Raw genomic sequence first — 21,638 nt, forward strand, 5'->3', positions numbered from 1 at the left:
ACGGCATACTATACTATGACTTTTTTTCATGATTGTTGACAGCATACCATACTATGGCATTTGTTCGTGATTTTTGAAAGGCATACTATACTATGACATTTTTTCATGACTCTTGACGACATACTATACTATGACAGTTTTTCATGATTCTTGACGGCATACCATTCTATGGCATTTGTTCGTGATTTTTGAAAGGCATACTATACTATGACGTTGCTTAGTGATTTTTGACGACATACTATACTATGACAGTTTTTCATGATTCTTGACGGCATACCATACTATGGCATTTGTTCGTGATTTTTGAAAGGCATACTATACTATGACGTTGCTTAGTGATTTTTGACAACAAACTATACTATGACATTTTTTCCTGTTTTTTATGACATACTATACTATGACTTGATTTGGTCACAAGATTTACAACATACTATACTGTTCTTTTTTCTGTAACAATTTTTAAAACATACTTTACTTTGATGGTTTTGGCTACAATCTTTTACAACATTCTATACCATCACTTTTTTCATGATATTTGTATAGCATATACTATAACTTACAAATTATTGTATTCTTCCAATTCAAAGTAGAAGCACGAAAAATAAACACTGCAGAGACATCCTGTAGTGCTGATAATCATGCTTTATTAAATCAATAATTGGAGAAAAACTCAAGGAGGCTGCGAAAATAATCAATGCTACAACTCTAACTTCAATCAAAACAAAGTGCAGGGCAACCACACTTCTTCTCGTCCTCGTTGAAGGCAGTGGCGGTTGGTTTCGGCTGCCTGGTGGCGCCCAGCTTGACTGACAGGCCTAAAAACTAACACACAAACACACTGCAGACCTCCAAGAGACAGCTCTGCCTCTGCAAACAAGCACAGGAGGGACTCTACTTTCATGTGATTGGCCAGGTTGATGGTACAACTGAAGAGCCCGAGCGAGTGGTCATTTGCCAGAAGCAGAGCACAAAACAAAAAGAAACACTTGTGCTCAGGGAGTGCAGGCCGCTCGCACTGTGAGCATGTCATCGAAATGGCAGTATGACATAATCAGTCAGAGCGTGAGGTCCAGTCGTCCTGCTTACATGAGGGTAACTGCAAACAGCACTCAGGATCTCACACTTTAGTTACAATGCAACAGCACCGCAGTGCATTTCTAGTTTTGTCTCTGATTGAGTTAACATCAACAGGGAGCCTCTCTACCTGTTGAGGCAATCTTAGACTTCAACTTATCGTTGAGGCACAGAGTTTAGTTTCTCAGTTTAACAGGGTATTCGTTCCAAGTGGAACTTTCTCCTGTTAAACCACATTTAGTTTCATTTTGTTTCAGTTAATATTATTGTCATAAATAACAATGCATACATTTCCCATAACCGTTAAATTCGGCTATATACATTATGTACATGTCACAGAAAAATGGATCAAAAATCCTAAGTCATCCAATATGGCACATTTTATAACACCTTTAGACTTTAGTCTAGTTTGGCATAAATTAATGTCAAGATTGGTACAAAAATAGTTCATATTTACAAGAACAGAAATCCAGATCGTAATCAAGTCGATTATTTTGCTTAATGAATAAATAAAAAGGCATGGAAGTAGGGAAAAGGGGAAGATAGGAAGATTAGATTTTTTTTTCTTTTTCTTTTATGCTGATCGAATGCTGATGTGAACAGTCGCTGTGTCAGATCCGAGCTCATTAGATAGCTTCAGGGTGTAGGTTCCAGCGTCTTCCTCCTTCACCCCAGTGATGATGAGAGTGGTCAGGTCTTCCGTGGTGTCAATGTGGAAGCGTCCGCCGGCAGTCACCTCGATCTTTCTGCCACTGCGGGACCACTCAATGTGTTTGGCTTCGCCGGAAAAGGCGCAGGTGACTGTGAGGACTTTGCCTGGCTCGATGCTGATGTCCTCCGGCAGAGCCTCGATCCTGGGAGCAGAACCTGGAAACCACAGCACATATACATCAGTGCACACAGAGATTTTAAAGACAAAATGTTAGTGGCCACATCATTTCACAACAGAGGGAAGTTTTGATTTTCAAAATCAGGTACAAACTAGAACTATCACCTTGTGCTTGTTTGCCTTCATGCATGAGCCAAGTTTGTTACAGTTTCAAGATTAGAGTCACCAATTCAGTGTCTGACCAAAAGTCTCTCCTTCTGTTCCTGAGATATGATGCTGAATAATGACTTTTCTTTATACAAAACATTATGATGTCACAGTGAAGTTGACCTTTGATCTTTTAGATATAAACTGTCATCACTTCATTATATTATCCTGTCTGAAATTTTGTCATTATCAGTGTAAAAATTCTTGAGTTATCGCCAAAAACATGTTTTGTGAGGTCATGGTGACCTTTGACATTTGACCACCAAATTCTAATCAGTCCATCACTGAGTTCAAGTGGACATTTGTGCCAAATTGGAGGGGAATTCCCTCAAGGCCTTATTCAGATATCATGTTCACAAGAATGAATTGAATGCAAGGTCACAGTGACCTTTGACCACCAAATTCTAATCAGTTCATTCTTGACTTAAAGTGGACGTTGTGCCAAATTTGAAGAAATTCTCTCAAGGTGTTCTTGAGATATTACGTTCACGAGAATGAGACTTACAAAATCCCAGTGACTTTGACCTTTGACCGCCAATTTAAAACCAGGTCAAAGTTAAGCCCAAGTGGACGTTTGTGCCAAATTTGAGGTGTTCTTGAGATATTGCATTCATGAGAATAAGACAGATAAGATCACTGACTAACAAATTCTAATCAGTTAATCACTGAGTCCGATTGGATGTTTGTGCCAAATCTGAAGAATTTCCCTAGGGTGTTTTTGAGATAACGTGTTTACAAGAATGAGATGGACAAGATCACATTGACCTTTGACCACCAAGTTCTTATCAGTTCATTGACAAGTTCAAGTGGACGTTTGTGTTAAATTTGAATTTCCCTCAAAGCGTTCTTGAATTATTGTGTTTACAAAAAAGGATTTGATGGACAGACAACCCAAAACATAATGTCTCTGTCCACAGCCAGCACAGAGGCATAAAAACCGCTAAATCAATGTCTTTGTTTATTTTACACCCCGATTATGATTCATAGTTATTGATTTCAAAATAAAAGCCTTTCAGTCGCCTCTGAATCTAAATGTGGAAGCAACGAATCAAAAGCAAAACTACTTTTAAAAACTCACTCTCATCACCAGTCTTACCAATCGCTCTGAACGAGGATCCCTCCATGTGTGAGGACATCTCAGTCAGACTGCTGGAGCTCATGGCGTACGTCTCTGATGTCAGGGAGGACATGCTGGACATGGACATGGTCTCAAACTTCATCTCAGCTGCCATGCTGCTGATGGAGCTTGACTCCATCATGGATGACATCATCGCCTGCTGGGCAGAAGACGAGGAAGAGAAAGACGTTGACTCCTCCTTCGTGTGCATTTCTTTCTTCATCATCATGGCTGAGCTCACTGCTGATGAAGACTCCTTGTGACTCATCACCATTGATCCTGATGAGGGTGGAGACAGACAGGTAAATATGTAAATTAGTTCACAGTTAAGGATTTATTCTAATTAGCATAGGATTTAATCTGCATTAAAGAGGCAGGTACTCACCTTTAAGTGCCACTTGCTGTTCACGGTAGGCTTTGACCTTCATGCGTATGGACTGGAACACCTGTCCGGTGAATGAGAAGGAGGATTTGGATACTCCTCCCTCTGATGTCATCTCACAGATGTACTCTCCCTGATCACTGTCTGCCAAATCATGGATCAGGAGGCTGCAGGAGCCCTCAGAGTAGTGCATCTCAAAGCGACTGCTCTGTGAAAGCCTCCTCCCGTTGATGTACCACACCACCTCCCTGACGCTGCTCTCACAGACGCAGGACATCCTCACCGAACCCTCACTGGCCTCGGCTGTTAGCTGACTCAGGACCCTGGGAGGTTTCGGGGTTGGGGATTTGACGGTGGGTGGAGACACAACCCTCTTGGGGGACAAGCTAGGAGGAGGGGACTTCATCCTAGGAGGTGATTTGATCCCCTCGGGCTCAGGGGACTTTAAGGCCCTTGGTGATTTGATGCCTGCAGGTTCTGGGGACTTGATGCCTTTTGGTGTTTTGATTCCCGCAGGTTCTGGAGATTTGATACCTTTTGGTGTTTTGAGTCCTGCAGGTTCCGGAGATTTGACACCACGAGGTGATTTTACTTCCTCGGGCTCCGGTGACTTCACACTCTCTGGAGACTTGAGTGGTGGTGGAGGTGACTTGAGTCTGGGTTCTGGAGATTTTATACCCCGTGGTGACTTCACTCCCTCAGGTTCAGGAGATTTGACACCTGGAGCTGGTGATTTGACACCTGGAGCTGGTGATTTGACACCTGGAGCTGGTGATTTGACACCGGGTGCTGGAGAGGGTGCGGCTGGCTCAGGAGACTTAATGCTCCTTGGAGACTTAATTCCCTCTGGTTCAGGAGATTTCACACCTGGTGTGGGTGACTTCACACCTGGTGTTGGTGACTTCACACCGGGAGCAGGAGACGTTGGTTCAGGAGACTTCACACTTGGAGCTGGTGATTTAACTGAAGGCTCAGGGGACTTGACGCTCGGGACAGGGGAGGTTACAGAAGGAGTAGGCGATTTGACTGAAGGCTCTGGTGACTTCACACTGGGAGTGGGTGACTTTACAGATGGCTCAGGGGATTTGACAGCCTTGACCTCCTCTTTGGGAGCTGGTCTGCGGATGGTCAAGGTGAAGTGAGCCTCTTGCCTGCCTGCTGAGTTCTCTACCACCACCATGTAACTGCCCTCATCGGAGGCCATCACAGAGGAGATCTCCATGCTGGACTTGTACTGAGTGGTGGTGACCTGGATGCGGTGAGTTGAGACAATGGTTCTGCCCTCGTACATCCATATTACAGTAGGTGCAGGCTCCCCGTCGATATCACAGGAGAATCTGGCTGTCTCTCCCTCTGCAACTGTCACAGACTGGGGCTTGGTGAGGATTCTGGCAGGAAGAGAAGGCTTCACCTTAAGCACAGCAACTTCCTCAGCAACAGCAGCAGAAGTCGACTTCAGTTTAGCTTCAGTTGTGGTGTGTTTCCCAGTCAGAGAAAACTTTTCAGATGAGTATGAGGAATCAGATGATAGGTATTCAGCAGATGCATACTTGACAGATGAATCAATCCTCTCAGCAGAGGAGTACCTCTCAGCAGAGGAGTACCTCTCAGCAGAGGAGTACCTCTCAGAGGAGGCAGCGTATCTCTCACGTGTGGAAACCTCACGTGTCTCAGTTAGCTTAGTCTTGCTCTCTTCAACCTCAAAATGGGTCTGAGTAGCATAGCCAGTTTTGAAGTGGGTGGTGTGATAGTGATCAATTCGAGTGACTTCAGGGACATATCCTTTGAGAACATCCTCATCCCTGCGGCGAGAGGAGAAGGTGGTGTAGCCGCCACCTGCCACATCAAGGGTGGCATAGTCGGAAGCTTCTCCCCTAGAGTTGGTGCATTCACAGCGGTATGTGCCACTGTCCTCCTCATGGCAGTCCAGAATAGTGATGGACAAAACACCACTCATGTTGGTGAAGACATATTTCTCACTGCTTTCAGAGATTTCTGTTGCATTGTGGAACCACTTGACTTCGGCCTCTGGTTTGCTCTGGATGTTCAGGGTGAATTTCGTGTCTTGGCCAATTGGTACACGATGAGAGCGCATCCTAACAGTCACACGGGGAGCATGGTCCAGACTGAAAGGTGTCTGGGTAACCACCTGGTATTTCCTCTCAGCCTTTATAGCAGCCTTTCTGGCCTCATAGCGGGACATGATGTCGAAGCGGGCAGACCGCTCAAACCTGGAGGAGGAGCGGGATGACCTTTCAACAGACCTGATGGGGCTGGGAGAGCGGGGACGGGTCCTCTCAGGGGTGGGAGACCTTCTTGCAACAACCTCTCCCTCTGCTTCCACAGGCATGGCCCGTGATGGTCTGATCAGCTCTGAGACTGGACGCATGAGCTCAATGTATGTGGGAGACAGTGACCTTCGCCTCCTCGTGTACTGAGAAATAGTGCGTTTCTTCTTTGTCTCAGTTATCTCAGCAGCCTCATGTCTGACCTCCTGCCTCCTCTCTTCACGTTCCACGGCACGCCGCTCAACGCGAACAGGGCTGCCTGTAGGAGAGGCAGAAAAGCCAAGCTCCAGTTCATCCTCCAGCATCATTTTCTCTTCCTCTGTTCTCCTCATGGAAAGATAGTCATCCACAGGCATCAGCAGCTCCTCGTCACTAAGATCTCCCAATGATCTCCTTCTGGATCTGTAAGAGATCTCAGATTCAGGAGAAGGTGAACGGCGAGCAGGCCTAACAGTCTCCAAGTCATCCAGAGTGAGTTTTGGAATACGCCACCTTGGCCTGTACTGGTCAGTGATTCTCGGGAGGGGCATGACGTAGAACTGCTCCCACCTGGACAGGCGAATACGTCTCTGCCTCTTCTGCACAATCCTCTCCATCCTCTCTGGAATCTCGTACTGGTCTCTCAGTTTTCTATACCACTTCATGTCGGACAGAGCCACAAACTGTTTGATAGTTTTGTCCTCATCCAGAGCTCTAGGATCATGAACCACAGGCTCAGGGATCTCATATGGCATAAAGATCCTCCTCTCCTCCTCCAGCCTCTTAGTCTCAGTCTTCTCAACTGTGATGTCGAACTCACCCTCAACGTTCTTAGTGCTCACTGCAGGCTTGTACATCTCTGCAGCAAAGTTAAGTGCCTCCTGAGCTGTGGGGTTTAGAGGTACAAGCTCCTTGGTGGCAACAATATGCTGAGCCATCTTGTTGGTCTTTTCAATTTGTTTCTGTACGTGTAGGTATTTCTCCTCCTCGCTCTTGTACTCTCTCCTGGTGTAGGTGAGGCGGTCCACCTGCAGTGTAGCCTGGCAGCTTGCAGAGCCAGCAGAGTTGGTTGCTGTCACCTTGTACACACCAGAGTCCTCGAGCAGAGTATCTCTGATGTACAGGACATAGTGGTCAACGTCCTCCTGTATGACAACAACCTTTGGACCAAACTGAAGTGGATGACTGTCCTTCTCCCATTTCAGAGTGGGAGTGGGGATTCCTGAGACTCTGAGCTCGAAGCGGACGCTATGTCCCTCAACACAATCAACATTAGCCAGCAGGCGTTTGAACATGGGCCTCATAGTTTCCTCCATTACAGGATGAGGTGTCACAGTGAGACGAGCTGTGCAGCTGTCTTCTCCAAACTTGTTGTGAGCCATGACGGTGTATTCTGCATCATCACTTAAGTTCAGGTTGTGGATCATCAGCTGGTAAAGACCCTTATCACTGGTGAACGTGTACTTGGTGTCATCTTCACCTGGCTTGATTTTCTCTCCATTCTTGAGCCATGTGACATGAGGCTCCGGGTGCACGGTAATGGTGACACCGAAGCGCACATCTTCACCGATGTAGGCAGAGCGATTGTAGAGAGGCAAAGTGAACTCTGGTGGTCTCTGCAGGAGTTTCGTCTTGTCGACTCTCTTCCTCAGTTTCTTGATGGTGCGACTAAGGTAGTACTCTCTGATGCTCCTCACTGTCTCAACAAAGAGCTCTCCATAAGCACTGTCCTCTCCATCGTCACTCACCACCTTGCACCTGTACACACCATCATCACTCTCTTGAATGTCCTTTACATAGATGCTGGCAAAACCATTGCTGTAAGTGATTTCATACTTGGCGCTTGCATGTAGCTGACGGGTACCGTGATACCATGTCACCTGTGTAGTCTTGTCAAAGTTGGTGATGCTACAAGTAAATCTGACATGGCCACCTTCTTCAGCTGAACCATGCATGACTGGACCACTGCGGAGGCCATGGTACTCAGTTCCAATCTTCACTCTACCCACAGCCAATCCTCTCTGGTTTTTGAAGGCGCCACCGTAGGCCACACGAGCTGATGATACAATAGTATCTACCCTCTTTACCAGAGTCTGGTAGTACCTTCTGTGTCTCAGTGTCCTAATGATCTTGTTGCTGACATGCTCAATCTTCATCTTGAGCCATGGGTGCTCCAGAGCCTCGTGGGCTGTCATACGGAGCTTCATGTCCTTGACTAAAAGTCTGTCTATAAAGTCCATAGCTTCCAAGCTGATGTCCTTGAATGCTTCACTGTCAAAGATGTACTCACAGTTGGAGATGTTCTCAATCATCTTTGTAGTGGACTCTGCCGCAAATGGATTAAGGCCACTTAGCAAAACGTAGGCCATTACGCCAACAGACCACATATCAGTGGCTGTTGTGACCAGGTCATGACGGTGGACCTCAGGGCCACAGTACTCGGGAGCTGAGAACAGCATTCTGATGTTTTCTCCTGGCACCAACAGCCTAGCCTGCCCCATCTCAATAATCTTTATGGTGGTGCTTTTCCTGGTGGTGTAGACAATGTTGTCTGGGCGGATATCAAAGTGGCCGAAGTTGTGGCTATGCAAGAACTTGAGGGCAGAGCAGACTTGTCTCAGGTACCGGACAATCTCCTGCTCTGTCAGCTCGAAGTTGCTCGTGCCAAGGCGCTCAAAGATGTCAACTCCAGAAATGAATTCAAAGATGAGGATAATCTCCTCCATGCTTTCAAAGTATTCATGTAGATAGATGATATTCTTGTGCCTTGCTATGTTAAGGGCCTCAATTTCTCTGAGAACCAACTCACGGTCGGTTCCTCTGACCTTGATGAACTTGGCCATGAAGGTCTTCTTTGTGGCAATCTCCGTGCAGCGGTGGACCACTCCAAACTGGCAGCGAGAGAGTTCCTCAGAGATGATGTACTTGGAGGACAGCTCCTTCACCTTGTAGAACAGAGCCTCCTCCTTGGTGACCTCTCTGGCTTCGTCCACTTCCTCATCATAATTCCTAATCACAGACTTGTCCTCCTTTGTGGTGATGGGCTCAGTTGGCTCAGAAGGATGGCTCAGGCCAAACTGGTTTTCGGCAATGACGCGGAACTGGTACTTGGTCTTTCCAAATATGTTGATGATGGTGATGCTGCAGTCAGTGGTCTGTCCAGCTCGGATCCATCTGTCAGCAGTGGTGGGACACTTCTCCACAATGTAGCTAATGATGTCACTTCCACCATCACTGGCAGGGGGTTCCCAGGTCAAGGTGATGGAGTCCCGAGCAATGTCACTGACAACCAGTCCCTTTGGAGCATCAGGTATGTCAGCAACGTTCACCTCAATGGTTTGCTTGTCTGTACCAAACCTGTTCTTTGCTGTAATGATGTAGTAGCCAGTATCCTTCCTCTCCATTCCCTTCATGAACACCAGAGAGGTGAAAGATCTGGTGGTGATGACTTGGTAACGAGGAGAGTTGGAGAGGATCTCCTGACCCTTCTGCCAAACGACTGCTGGCTCAGGCTTGCCAGAGATGGGGATCTTGATGGTGATGTGCTCACCACAGACAGCATGGACTGCTCCCATTCCCTGAAGCTCCTCAGGCAGGTGGATCCTAGCAGGAACTGGAATTCAAATGACAAAAAGCATTAGTTTGATTTCTTTAAGATTATTTTTCTTTTTAAGGAACTGCAGCTGTAGAGGACATCACTCAATGGATACTGGAAAAATTGAGCGATCATTAATTTACACTATCAATATTATATCATTACCTTCAACCTCAAGGTTGGCCGTTGTAGAGATGGACCCTGAGGGGTTGGTTGCTCTGACTTGGTAAACTGCGGCATCATTCTCATCAGCGGCAGTGATGATCAGCTGGTAGTAGCCTCCCTTGAACTCCAAGGCTTTGATCTTGGCTCCATCTGCCTGGATCTCCTTTCCATTGCGGTACCATTTCACCAAAGGTTTTGGATGTCCCATCACCTTGTAACAGGAAAAATAACCAAGTTAAATAATGCTTGTGGTGATGGAATTGAGTGACTGAATGAAACTGATGTCAGTCTTCTCAATGGGTTCTTGGTATCCCTTCATCCCTTTTGTCATTTCTAGACCTTCATGAACATAGACACAGCATGTGAATTTGTGAAAGCAAATGCAATGTAGCTGAAATAAACTACCTTGGTGACAAAGGTGGCATTGTTGTGGTATTTGATGGTCATGTCCCTGATCTCCTCCCTGAACGCGGGAGCACGAGGAGCCTGGTCGGACTTGGGGATGACAGGTGCTGAAATCTCACTCCAGTCGCTCTCACCGCCCATGTTCTCACACTTGACGCGGAACTCATACTCAAAGCCCTCGATCAAGGCTTTGACCTCAAAGCTGGTCTCGGCAATCTTCTTACTGGTTACTGACATCCACTTGTTCTGCTTCTTCTCACGCTTCTCCAGGTAGTAGCCGGTGATTTTAGCTCCACCGTCGCTGGTTGGAGGTTTCCAGCAGACGACACAGGAGTCTTTGGCGGAACTGATGATGAAGGGCTGTTGTGGGATGCCAGGTTTTTCTAAGAAATAAACAGGGAATGTTACTGTATTGGTCTACATATCTGAAGTTCGTCCTGCCTCTCTGCAATGACATTATAGAGGAAAAACAACTTACCAAATGGACTCTTGATGATGACCACCGATGGGATCTCCAGGGACTCACTGACTCCATATTGGTTCTGGGCAGAGACTCTGAAGTAGTAGCCGGCATTCTCAGTCAGGTTGGGGACACGGCATGTGGTGCCAGAAACGGAGGAGGACACCAGGTGCCACTGCTCGCCTTCTTTGGCCTCGCGTTTCTCCACAATGTAGTTGGTAATCATGGAGCCTCCGTCGTCCTTGGGTGTCTTCCAGCTGATGACAACCGAGCTCTTCAGCAGAGCCTCAACAATAACAGGGCCCTCAGGGGTGCATGGTTTATCTGGGGAAAAAACAAAACAAAAAAAAGGAATAAGTAACAGCTCTTGTGTTTTATTCAAATACATACATGTAGTAATGGTTATTTGCTGGCTGATACTGGAAAAAAACTTAAAGATAATATAGATGTCTTCACTGTAGGATCACATTATTTGATATTTAAACCTGTTGTCAGTTGTCTAGTATTACCTTGGATTTCAACACGGAGCACAGTGTCGATGGTTCCAAATACATTGCTGAGCTGCACCTTGTAGCGACCAGCGTTGGTCTTCCTCTGGGCGTTCCTCACCACCAGGTGGGTGTAGCTTTCGGTGTTTTCAATAATTACATTCTCGGATGCGTTCAGAGGCTTCTTGCCATAGAACCACATGATCTGGGGGATGGGACGTCCAATGTAGACAACATGGAGACGGAGGCTGGTGCCAGCTCCAGCGTAGTACTTCTCCTTCAGAGGGAAGCCAGGGTGGAACTGCGGCGGCGCCTGCAGGCGCAGTTTGCCACTGGTCTCGATCTCTCCGGCTTCGTTGATGGCCCTGCAGGTGTACAGGCCCTCATCTTCCTGCTCGTCTGTCAGGATGCTCAGGGAGTGGTTGCGGCCATCTGAGCTCATCTTGTACTTACGGCTCTGGATCAGCTCTTTACCGTAGCGGTACCACTTGATCTCAGGCAGAGGTCTTCCAATGATGCCACAGGTGAGGGTGCCGGACTCGCCAAGCTTGGTGGTTACATCTTGGATCTCTTCCTTCAAAGCTGGAGCCTCACCAACTGCAAAAGCAAATGCAAAGCTTGATTTAATCTGAGTTTTTTATGCTTTTTCCTACCTCTGTGTGTACTGTACATAAGGTCTGCTGACATGCAAACATCTTTATTTAGTAACATGAAATTCAACTTCACATGATCTAGTGTTTAACTTTGTAAGGACCAATGTCACATTACAAAGTGAGTGAGATTTATTTCTAAATTCTGCAGCAGCTCACCGCTCAGTTTGGTCTTGATGCCCATGGGCGTGCGGCGAGGTCGGCTCAGTCCAGTCTCATTCTCAGCAAAGATTCTGAACTCGTACTCGGTGGCCTCCATCAACCCGCCCATGGTGAACTGACGATCCTTGGAGCGCTCTTTGTTACATTTTTTCCAGGCACTTTCTCCAGCCTGCCTGAACTCAATCCAGTAGCCCAGAATCTCCTTGCCGCCGTCATGCTCTGGCCTGAGCCAGTGGATGGTGATAGAGTCCTTGGTGATGGAGATGATGTCGATCTCCCCTGGTTGGCTGGGTTTGTCTTGAAGGAGAGAGACAAGAGCAGATTAATACTCTTACAGAAAGTGTAAGAGAAAGAGTGTTAAAACCAGTTCTACACAGTCCCACAAATTAACTAAAATTATCATAAGCTAAGACAAAATACCCTTCAAATTCACTTTATTACTCAACAATTTATTCATGCAGAAATTGGTATCATGTGATATAAACTCACCAAATGGATCTTTGCAGACCACAGACTCTGAGGCAGGACCAGGCTCGCTCTGCCCGATGTCATTCTGAGCCACCACTCTGAACATGTACTCAGCATCAGGGATGAGACCGGTGACATTGTACATAGTGGTGGTGATGTGGGTCTTGTTGTGTCGGACCCACTTCTCTGTCGAAACCTCTCTCCTCTCCACATAGTATCCCGTGACGCGGGAGCCTCCATCATCCCGGGGCCGGGCCCAGGACAGAGACACCGTGGTCTTGGTCACGTCCATAATCTCTGGTGGGTTGCCGGGAGGTTCTGGTGCGCCTGGAGGTAAAGCAAGTTGTTAGGGAAATCAGTGTTTACAACAACACTTTTAAACACACGTACTAACATCAGAATTACGGATATATGGAAATGTGTCTGTTAAGTAAATTATTTGACCAACATGTAGACAATGCAACTTTTGACAAACATCAGTTGAGACTACAAACTGTAAACAATCACAGAAAAAATACTCACAAAGTGGTGTTTTTGGTGTGACAGCCTCATCAGACTTGAGAGATCTGCTAATGCCAAACTGGTTTTCAGCAGAAACCCTGAAGTGGTACTGCACATTCTCCTTCAGACCCTTCACCACCAGAGAACTCTCAGTTACCCTGGAGTCGACTGTGTACCAGGCAGCCTTGGGTACCTCCCTTCTTTCCACAATGTATCCCAGAATGTCGGAGCCGCCATCATCTGATGGTGGCCTCCAGCTGACCCGCACTGATCTGACCTGAATGTCATCAAACTCCAGAGGGCCCTCTGGGGCATCAGGGCGACCAATCACCTTCACCTGGAGGCAAGAGATACACAAAAAGTTTAGTTCAAACTACTCCATGCGTATGTATTTTTATTGTTTTACTTCTGATCATGAAGTATCTGCTGGATGACTCGCTCACCTTGATGTACACGGCCTTCCTGCCGCATTTGTTCTCCAGCACCAGGTCATAGGTACCAGTGTCGTCTTTGTGTGCCTCTTTGATGACCAGCTCGGTGATGTCATCATGGGTGGCGATCATGGCCCGATGAGAGATGTCACGACCGTCCTTGGTCCACTTGCATGTAGGGATAGGTTTACCCTTGATGGGCACAGACAGACGAACGACTCCGCCCTGCCGCACCACATAGCCCTCCTCGTATTTACGATCAAGCACGTAGTCGGGATAATCTGAAGAAGACAGAGATTAAATTTGTGTCATTTAAATTACAGGTTAAGTCAGTAAAATAATGTTTATTTGACTGTAAAATCAAACTATAAATGATGGTATTTTACCAAGCATCTCCTGGACTTTAACCACTCCAGGAATCTCAGCGGACTCCCCAGAACCACCAGCATTGCAGGCAATGATCCTGAACTTGTACTCAGCGCCCTGGGGCATGTGAGTGAGGGTGTACTCGCACATCTTTGTGGGCGTGGTGTTGCACAGCGTCCATTCCACCTGGTCCACCTTCTGCATCTCGATGAAGTACCCAGTAACAATAGAACCACCCTCCTCTTCGGGTGGCAGCCAGGCCAGAGATACTGAAGACCTGGTGGTGTCAGTGACTCTGGGCTGAATTGGAGGACCTGGAGGCTCTGTTACAAAACACAGAGACCTTTGGTTAATATTCTGACTCCACACTGGGAAGATTAATCTAAAATCGTGAGTTTTGCAACACGTACCAATGGGATCCATGGCAACAGTGATGGCAGAGCTCTCGCTGGGTTTGCCGGCTCCTCTGGAGTTGACAGCAGTGATACGGTGTTCATACTCCAGGCCCTCAATCAGGCCAGAGGAGCGGTACCTGGTCATGGTGACAAGGTTCTTGTTGATCTTCAGCCACCTGTCAGAACGGGCTTCCTTACGCTCAATGATATAGCCGGCAATGGTGGAGCCACCATTGTCCACGGGTGGTTGCCAGGTCAGGGTCATGCCCTCGTGAGTGACATCAAGCACCTCTGGCTTGCTGGGAGGTCCAGGGATGGCTACACATGAAATCAAATTAATAGATTAATTGAAATACTGCAGGGCCAAAAATAACTGTTCACAAGTAAATAAAAGAGATTCACGTGAAGTACACATACAAATGAAATAACATACAGAAGAACAGAAAGACTACACTTATGATAGGAAGAGAACTCACTCTTTTCGCTCTTGCACTCCACCACCTCTGACTGCAGGAAGCCACCAACACCAAAGCGATTCATGGCTGCAACACGGAACACGTACTCAGTTCCCTCAGTGAGTCTGGTGAACTTGAAGCAGGGTCGGGTCACAGACTCTGAGATGGTGACCCAGCCTGGGCGGTGGGCATCGCGCTGTTCCACCACATAGCCGCTGACGTTGGCACCACCGTCCTTCTCTGGGGGTTCCCAGCTGATTGTGACCGATACGCCGTCATTCTCCTCGATCTTCACTGGACCAACTGGGATGCCAGGTTTGTCTGGATGGGCACAAGAAGTCGCGGGTTAGAATCTAGTAATTTTTTTTGCATGTATGCAATAATTGCACTGTAAGAGACACAACTTATTCATGTATAATCTTCATTTGTCCTTACCCAGAATGATGACCTTGATGACCTCGGTTGCCATGCCAATGGCATTCTTCACCTCAAGCGTGTAGTCTCCTGTGTCGTTGATGGTGGTCTCACGGATGACGAGGTGAGTGTATTTTCCGTTGCTGTCAATCTTGATGCGGTCCAGGGTGTCCTTCAGTTTGACACCACCAAAGAACCAGGAGCAGACTGGCTGCGGTTTGGCCCTTATGGGGATGTTGAGGTCAATGGGTTTGCCACGGTGCACATGGACGATCTTCTGAGGAATGCTGGTCATGTCGATCTTGGGCATCACTGGAAAACACAGGGCAGAAATGACGTGTTTAATATATTTGATTAATTTCTGTGAATTCTGTGAAGTTTCAGTGAAGGCAAAAGTGGTTGTGTGATGATTTGTGGCTGTGTGTCTTACCCTTGATATCCTGGATAGTGACAGGGGTGACAGTGTCCATGGGCTCGCTGGCTCCCCTGCTATTGGTGGCTCGCAGTCTGAAAAGGTACTGGTCGTTCTCCGTCAGAGACTGGATGGTGTGCTGGGTCACTGAGGCTTTGACTGTTGCGACGGTACTCCACCTGTCCGAGCCTGCCTTGCATGCCTCGATGATATATCCTGACAGCCTGCTGCCACCATCGTATAGTGACTTCTCCCAGTGCAGAGTGACTGAGGACTTGGTGACATCAATGATCTGGAGGTTCTGAGGCACTGACGGCACATCGCACACCAGCACAGCCTCGGATGTCTCACAGGGCTCGCCAACACCATATATGTTCTCTGGCAGGACTCTGAAGAAGTAGTGCACTCCCTCCTCCAGACCAGAGATCCTGAACAGGGTCTTCCTACACTCAGTGGTGACGGTCTTGTATGACTTCATGTTGGCTTCACGCTTCTCTATGATGTAGTTGCTGACATGAGCACCACCGTCAATGCTGGGGACGTCCCAGGTGATCACGACAGACTCCTTGGTGTAGTCCTTCACGTTCACAGAACTTGGAGGACCAGGAGTGTCTGCAGGAGAGAGACGAGTTGAGGAAGAGAAGATATTAGTGTGTTTTTACAAGTGTCTTTACGTGTACCTTTTTATAAAGATTCAGCCTGGAATATTTGGCATCTGTTAAGACTTGGGATGACATACCGTAGACCTTAACCAGGATGGTGGCAGTTTTCTTGCCGGATGGGTTCTCTGCCTCCACAACGTATTTTCCAGAGTCGTAGCGGTTGACCTTCTCCACCATCAGTGAGGTGTAGCTGTCGGTGGTCTCAATGTAGCCGCGGCTCTGCAGCTCCACACCTGTCTTCCTCCAAGCAACTACTGGTAACGGCCGGCCAGAGACAAATACAATCAAACGCAGGGTTCCTCCAGCGCGCAAACACACCGTTTTCTTCAGGTCCTCGTGCAGCTCCAGGTCTGGCATTTCTGAGAGGGTCGAACAGAGTAAAGGGAGAGTCTGATGATGCTGCAACTGCCATATAACAAGCTGGAATATGGCACTGATAAAGATTTGTCACTGGAATAAGCAAGAAGTTTGCTTGGAAAACACAATGCTGACAAAACATTTACTTTCTGTCATAATCCAAATTCAAGAATTAGCTGTTGTGACTCACCAACTTTCTCCAGAGGCTCAACCTCGGCACTAGGTTCACTGAACTCGCCAGTGCCTTTGTCGTTGACAGCAGCTACTCTGAATCTGTACTTCTTATTGGCTGCCAGGCCGGCGGCCACATACTCTGTGTTCTTGATGGCTTTGGCGTTGGCACGGTACCACTGCTCAGAGCCCTCCTCTAGGATCTCCACAAAGTAGCCGGTGACGTCTGAGCCGCCGTCGTACATGGGCCTGGTCCAGGTCATGCTGATACTGTGCTTGGTTGTGTCAGTGATACGAGGTAATGATGGAGGAGCTGGGGTATCTGGGAGCACACAGACATAAATATGTTGTATTTCTACTTGTCCAAACATCATTCCATCAAATGGAAAATAATCAATTTCTTGAGAAAATTTTGGAATCAAAACGAGAATTTAAAATAAAATTTCAGCTCTAAGATGGTCACCTTTTGCATCAGTTAAGGTTTTTGAGTAAAATCTCTTACATGTGGGGTCTTTGCAGAGGATGTATGCCGAGGCGTCACTTGGATGGCTGTCTCCGGCAGCGTTGACAGCTGTCACTCTGAACTGGTACTCGCTTCCCTCCAGCAGGCCGGAGATCTTCAGACGGGTGTCATAGATGGTGTAATTCTTATTCACCCGAGTCCACCTGGTCCAAAAGAGAAATGAAAGTAGAAAGAGATTATGAGAATCAATATTTCAGAAAGTGTAAACTAAAATCTGTCTTTTCGGTTCTTCAGAAGTTGGTCCCACCTGGTGCTGCTCTTCTCTCGTTTGTCTACTAAGTAGGTTTTGATCTCGCTGCCTCCGTCACTCTCGGGCTTCAGCCACTCAATGATGACATGCTCCTTGCCGACTGCTGTAGCCTCTGGAGTGCCCGGCTGGGATGTGATGGCTGAGGAAGAAGGGCAGAACAGGTCACGAAAATACGTTTTTGCTCTGTTACATGATGCCTAATCAGAGAATTGATTTCAAAATCTTGCTAACCGTGTATAAATCACTCTTTGGCTCAGCACTCAAATACATCTCTGACATGCTTGTGACCTATGAAACTTCTATGGCACTGAGGACATCTGCGGTTTGCCGACTGACCTTTTCCAAGAGTGAGGATAAAACATGGTGAAGCAGCACAAACCTGGAATAACCTCCCAGATGATATTAGACAGCCCCGACTCTGAACACTTCTGAGTCAAAGCTAAAACGGTTCCTTTATTCGTGCATATTCCACCCTGTAATGACTGCAAACTTATTTCTAAACTCCATTTTACATAATTTTAAATGACTGTCTGCACTTTTTCTGATTTTAATTAACATTAGACGGTTGCTATGGCACCATCATCAGGAAAATTTAGTTTGGAAGAAAAGGTAAATTTTGCCGCTTACTGTAGGCGTTCCTGGCAATGACAGGCTCGGATTCCAGAGGAACTCCAGGCCCGTACTTGTTGACTCCTCTAACTCTGAAGATATACTCATTGTTCTTGATTAGCCTGGTGCTGACGCACGACAGTGTCTTGCACTCGGTCTCCATAGCAACCCAGTTGAGGCGGCTGGTCTCGCGACGCTCCACGATGTAATGGGTGACGCTGTCTCCACCGTCCTCCAGAGGGATCTTCCAGGACACTGTACACTTCTCCTCCGTCACTCTGCTGATCACAAGCTTATCAGCCGGGGCTCCAGGAGTGTCTGGAAGACAGAAAGCGAGAGTTACAGGCAGTTCATACAGTCCAGTGGCACATACATCTACTGCTGCTCTGTTATCATGCAGCAGTGTTTAAAATGATGTGGTGAGAGCTTAATTTATGTGATTTTTTGGCTGCTCACCCAGAACTTTGACGCTGACGGCAGCGGTCTTGATTCCACTGGCGTTCTTGACGGTCAGGATGTATCTGCCTGTGTCGTATCTGTCACAGTTCTTGATAACAGCCATGGCTCTGGTGGCAGTGTAGGTCAGTGAGTATTTCTCTCCAAGCTCCAAAATCTTGTCGCCCTTCGACCAGTATACTGTAGGTTCTGGTTTACCACCCACAGTGCCATCCAGGACCAGGTCGGAGCCGGCCATGACGGTGACGGTCTCGCCCACCAGCTTGCTGTCCAGCTCGGCTTTTGGAGGAGCTGCAGTGAAAAAGAGATGATTAGATCTCATCTCTCATTCTCAATTCAGTTTTTCCCAGTTTTCCATCTATAAATAATATTCTATGCTTTATAGAGGAGGAAATGATCAGAAGCCTACATGATGACAACTTTTAGATTCAGAGCTCATGGTTACCTACAACCTCCTAAATTTGAAATAAAAATGCAAATCCTAATTGTAATGACTTACAGTATTCATCCTTGCATGTGACCGGTCCAGTGACCTCGGAGGGTGCACTGTGGACACCGGCAGCATTCTTGGCAATGACGCGGTATTCGTAGGTCTCTTCCTCTCCCAGGTTGCTGACGGTGAAATAGTTCTCGCTGATAGTTGTGTAGTTGCACTTGAGCCAGCGATTGTCATCCCACTCATCCGTACTGTAGACTTTTCTCTCCACCACATAACCAACAATCTTGCTGCCGCCATCGTTGAATGGCACGGTCCAGCACAACGACACAGAGGAGCGGGTGATGTCGGTCACCTCGGGTTTACCAGGAGGATCTGTAAAGGGAAAAGTTTATTATTAAATTGTAATGCAGCTTTAACCACACAGGCTTTTCTGAACCAACTGTTTTAGCTGAACAAGGTAAACAAGAAAAGGTGCTATATGGGTGTAATCAGATTAACTAATTAGGGTCTTGATCGACCAAAAGTTTTTGTTGACTATTTGTGAGCTGATGAACATGTCATTGCTTTATGTGGTTAAGTCATTGAAGTTCCCCTCACCAACAGGATTGAGTGCCACCACAGGTCTGGAAGCCTCGCTGGCCTTGCTGAGTCCGGCAATGTTCATGGCATAGACCCTGAACTGGTACTCCAGGCCCTCAATCAGGTTGGACACCTTGTACTGGCAATCCAGGCAGGGCAGTTTGTTCTCCCTCACCCACAGGATGGTGTTTCTCTCCTTCTTTTCAATCCAGTAGCCTGTCACCTTGCTGCCACCGTCGGCATATGGCAGGTCCCATTTGATGTTGATGGCATTAGCAGATACAGACACCACATCTGGGCGAGTTGGAGGACTCGGAGGAACTGTGGAAATAAAGTGCAGGTGAGAAAAGGGATTCTTTATTTGACCTGGACCTAAATGTATGTACAAAATATGTTAAACCTTCATGTGTATGAAACAGGATGTGTGTTTACTTTTGTATAATTGTTGGTCAAAACTCACCATATGGATGCTCAATGACAACAGCAGCAGACTCAATGGACTTGCTGACTCCGAATTTGTTCTCAGCGCACACTCTGAAGGTGTACTCCATATACTTGGTAAGGTGAGTCACTTTGATGGTGGTTCTCTTCACACTAGAGTTTACTACTTGCCAAGAGGCAGAGCCGGACTCTCGTTTTTCCACAATGTAGTTCGTAATTTCAGAGCCACCATCATCAGCTGGCTCGGACCAGGACAGAGAGCAGGACTCTGAGGAGACTCCAGAAATCTCCACAGGGCCTGTGGGTGGACTTGGTCTGCCAACAACAACCACTGTCACTGTGAACGTCTTCACACCAGCAGTATTCTCCAGGATCAGGTAGTACTTGCCGCTGTCGCTTCTCTTGCTATCTCTCACCATCAAAGTGGTTTCCTCTTTTGTGGATCTGATGACAACTCTGTCAGACTCCTTTAGCTTCATTTCCTCCAGCTTCCAGGTGATCTTGGGTGCAGGCCTGCCACTGATGGGGATGTTGATTGTAAAGGTGTTGGAGAGCTTGCAGATGATGAGCTGGTTGGTGATGCTGCTGAGGTCAGCAGTTGGCTCGATGCGAGGCTCCTTAATGACCACAGAGCTGAATGTGCCCTGAGGTTCGCTGATTCCAGCGTCATTCTTGGCCTTGACTCTGAAGTCATACTCTGTGTTCTCAATCAGACCCTCCAATAGCATCTTCTGGGATTTGGTCTCTCCACCAGCAACCCAACGGTCAGTGCCTTTAGCTCTGAATTCAACAATGTAGCCTCTGATGCGGCTGCCTCCATCATGATCGGGCTTCAGCCACACCAGGGAGGCAGAGGAGTTTGTGGTGTCGACAACATCCAGTCTCTTGGGTGGTGCGGGTTCTTCTGTGGCAATGACGGGCTCTGTCATCTCGCGTGGTTCTCCCTGGCCATACTGGTTAACAGCAGTCACCCTAAACAGATATGGCACACCAATCTCCAGACCAGTGACCCTGAGTGTCTGGCGAGAGGACTTGCTGCTGACCTCCTGCCAGGCCAGGCGGCTGGCTTCGCGCTTGTCCACAATGTAGTGGTGGATTCGGGATCCACCATCATTAGTGGGGGCATCCCACATAACTGTCAAGGCTCCACGGGTAACATCTTTGAAGGTGATAGCTCCTGGAGGCCCGGGAGTGTCCAGCACTTTGACAGTGAATGTGATGGACTTTTGTCCGCTGTTGTTCTCCAGGGAAAGGGTGTATTTGCCAGCTTCATACCTAGTGCAGCCCTCAATGGTTAGTGTAGAGGAGGAATCAGTGGTGTTAATGTCAGCCATGACAGGCAGCTCACCATCCACCTTAGACCAGGTGGCAACAGGAGCTGGCTTGCCGCGGAAGGCAATATGGAGGACAACTGTTCCACCATTCTTTACGATGTGAGTCTGCTTGAATTTGGCAGCAATGTCGATCTCAGGTAGTGTAAGTCTGTCCAGAGCTTGAACAGCGCTGGGCATCACTGAAGGTTCGCTCTCTCCGCATCCATTCACAGCACTGACCCTGAACTTGTAGAACTCTCCAGGAACCAAGCCCTTCACGGTGTAGCTGGTGTGGATGCAAATCTGGCTGTTTACTCTGTGCCACTCCTCCAGACTGGCCTTACACATATCGATATTGTAGCCAATTATTTCCAGACCGCCATCGAAGACTGGCTTGGTCCATGTCAGGCTGACAGAGGTCTTGGTGGAGTCAGTGACCTGGATAACAAGAAAAGAGCATAGTTCAATGTGAAATTTCTACATTATGATTTCCTTTGTTCCCTTTTCTCTATATTCTGGTTTCCTACTTCAAAGTTATTTGTTAGTTTTTTTTCTGTTCTATAATAGTGCCAAATTCCATTTGCTGATTTTCAGT

At 47.3% G+C, this 21,638-nt stretch overlaps 1 protein-coding gene across 1 annotated transcript in view; it reads right to left on the bottom strand.

The window, feature by feature from the left end:
* Nucleotides 1-624: 624 nt before the first annotated feature.
* The window catches only part of ttn.2 (titin, tandem duplicate 2), an 89,260-nt gene continuing 68,246 nt past the window's right edge, over nt 625-21,638 (bottom strand). Inside the window, exons 85-109 of the mRNA XM_050039535.1 lie at nt 19,750-21,481; nt 19,308-19,610; nt 18,771-19,082; nt 18,272-18,562; nt 17,834-18,133; nt 17,204-17,345; nt 16,936-17,099; nt 16,453-16,755; nt 15,983-16,264; nt 15,262-15,855; nt 14,853-15,143; nt 14,439-14,738; nt 13,978-14,280; nt 13,588-13,890; nt 13,214-13,482; nt 12,792-13,107; nt 12,291-12,596; nt 11,799-12,098; nt 11,011-11,586; nt 10,520-10,825; nt 10,042-10,424; nt 9,637-9,847; nt 3,613-9,489; nt 3,207-3,506; nt 625-1,941 (exon numbers count right to left, since the gene is read on the bottom strand). Of these exons, the coding sequence (XP_049895492.1) occupies nt 1,649-1,941; nt 3,207-3,506; nt 3,613-9,489; nt 9,637-9,847; nt 10,042-10,424; nt 10,520-10,825; nt 11,011-11,586; nt 11,799-12,098; nt 12,291-12,596; nt 12,792-13,107; nt 13,214-13,482; nt 13,588-13,890; nt 13,978-14,280; nt 14,439-14,738; nt 14,853-15,143; nt 15,262-15,855; nt 15,983-16,264; nt 16,453-16,755; nt 16,936-17,099; nt 17,204-17,345; nt 17,834-18,133; nt 18,272-18,562; nt 18,771-19,082; nt 19,308-19,610; nt 19,750-21,481 (14,757 nt within the window). The 3' untranslated portion in view covers nt 625-1,648. The remainder of the gene's footprint in view (nt 1,942-3,206; nt 3,507-3,612; nt 9,490-9,636; nt 9,848-10,041; nt 10,425-10,519; nt 10,826-11,010; nt 11,587-11,798; nt 12,099-12,290; nt 12,597-12,791; nt 13,108-13,213; nt 13,483-13,587; nt 13,891-13,977; nt 14,281-14,438; nt 14,739-14,852; nt 15,144-15,261; nt 15,856-15,982; nt 16,265-16,452; nt 16,756-16,935; nt 17,100-17,203; nt 17,346-17,833; nt 18,134-18,271; nt 18,563-18,770; nt 19,083-19,307; nt 19,611-19,749; nt 21,482-21,638) is intronic.

Source organism: Epinephelus moara, unplaced genomic scaffold (assembly GCF_006386435.1).
Source record: "Epinephelus moara isolate mb unplaced genomic scaffold, YSFRI_EMoa_1.0 scaffold1170, whole genome shotgun sequence".
NCBI lineage: Eukaryota > Metazoa > Chordata > Actinopteri > Perciformes > Serranidae > Epinephelus > Epinephelus moara.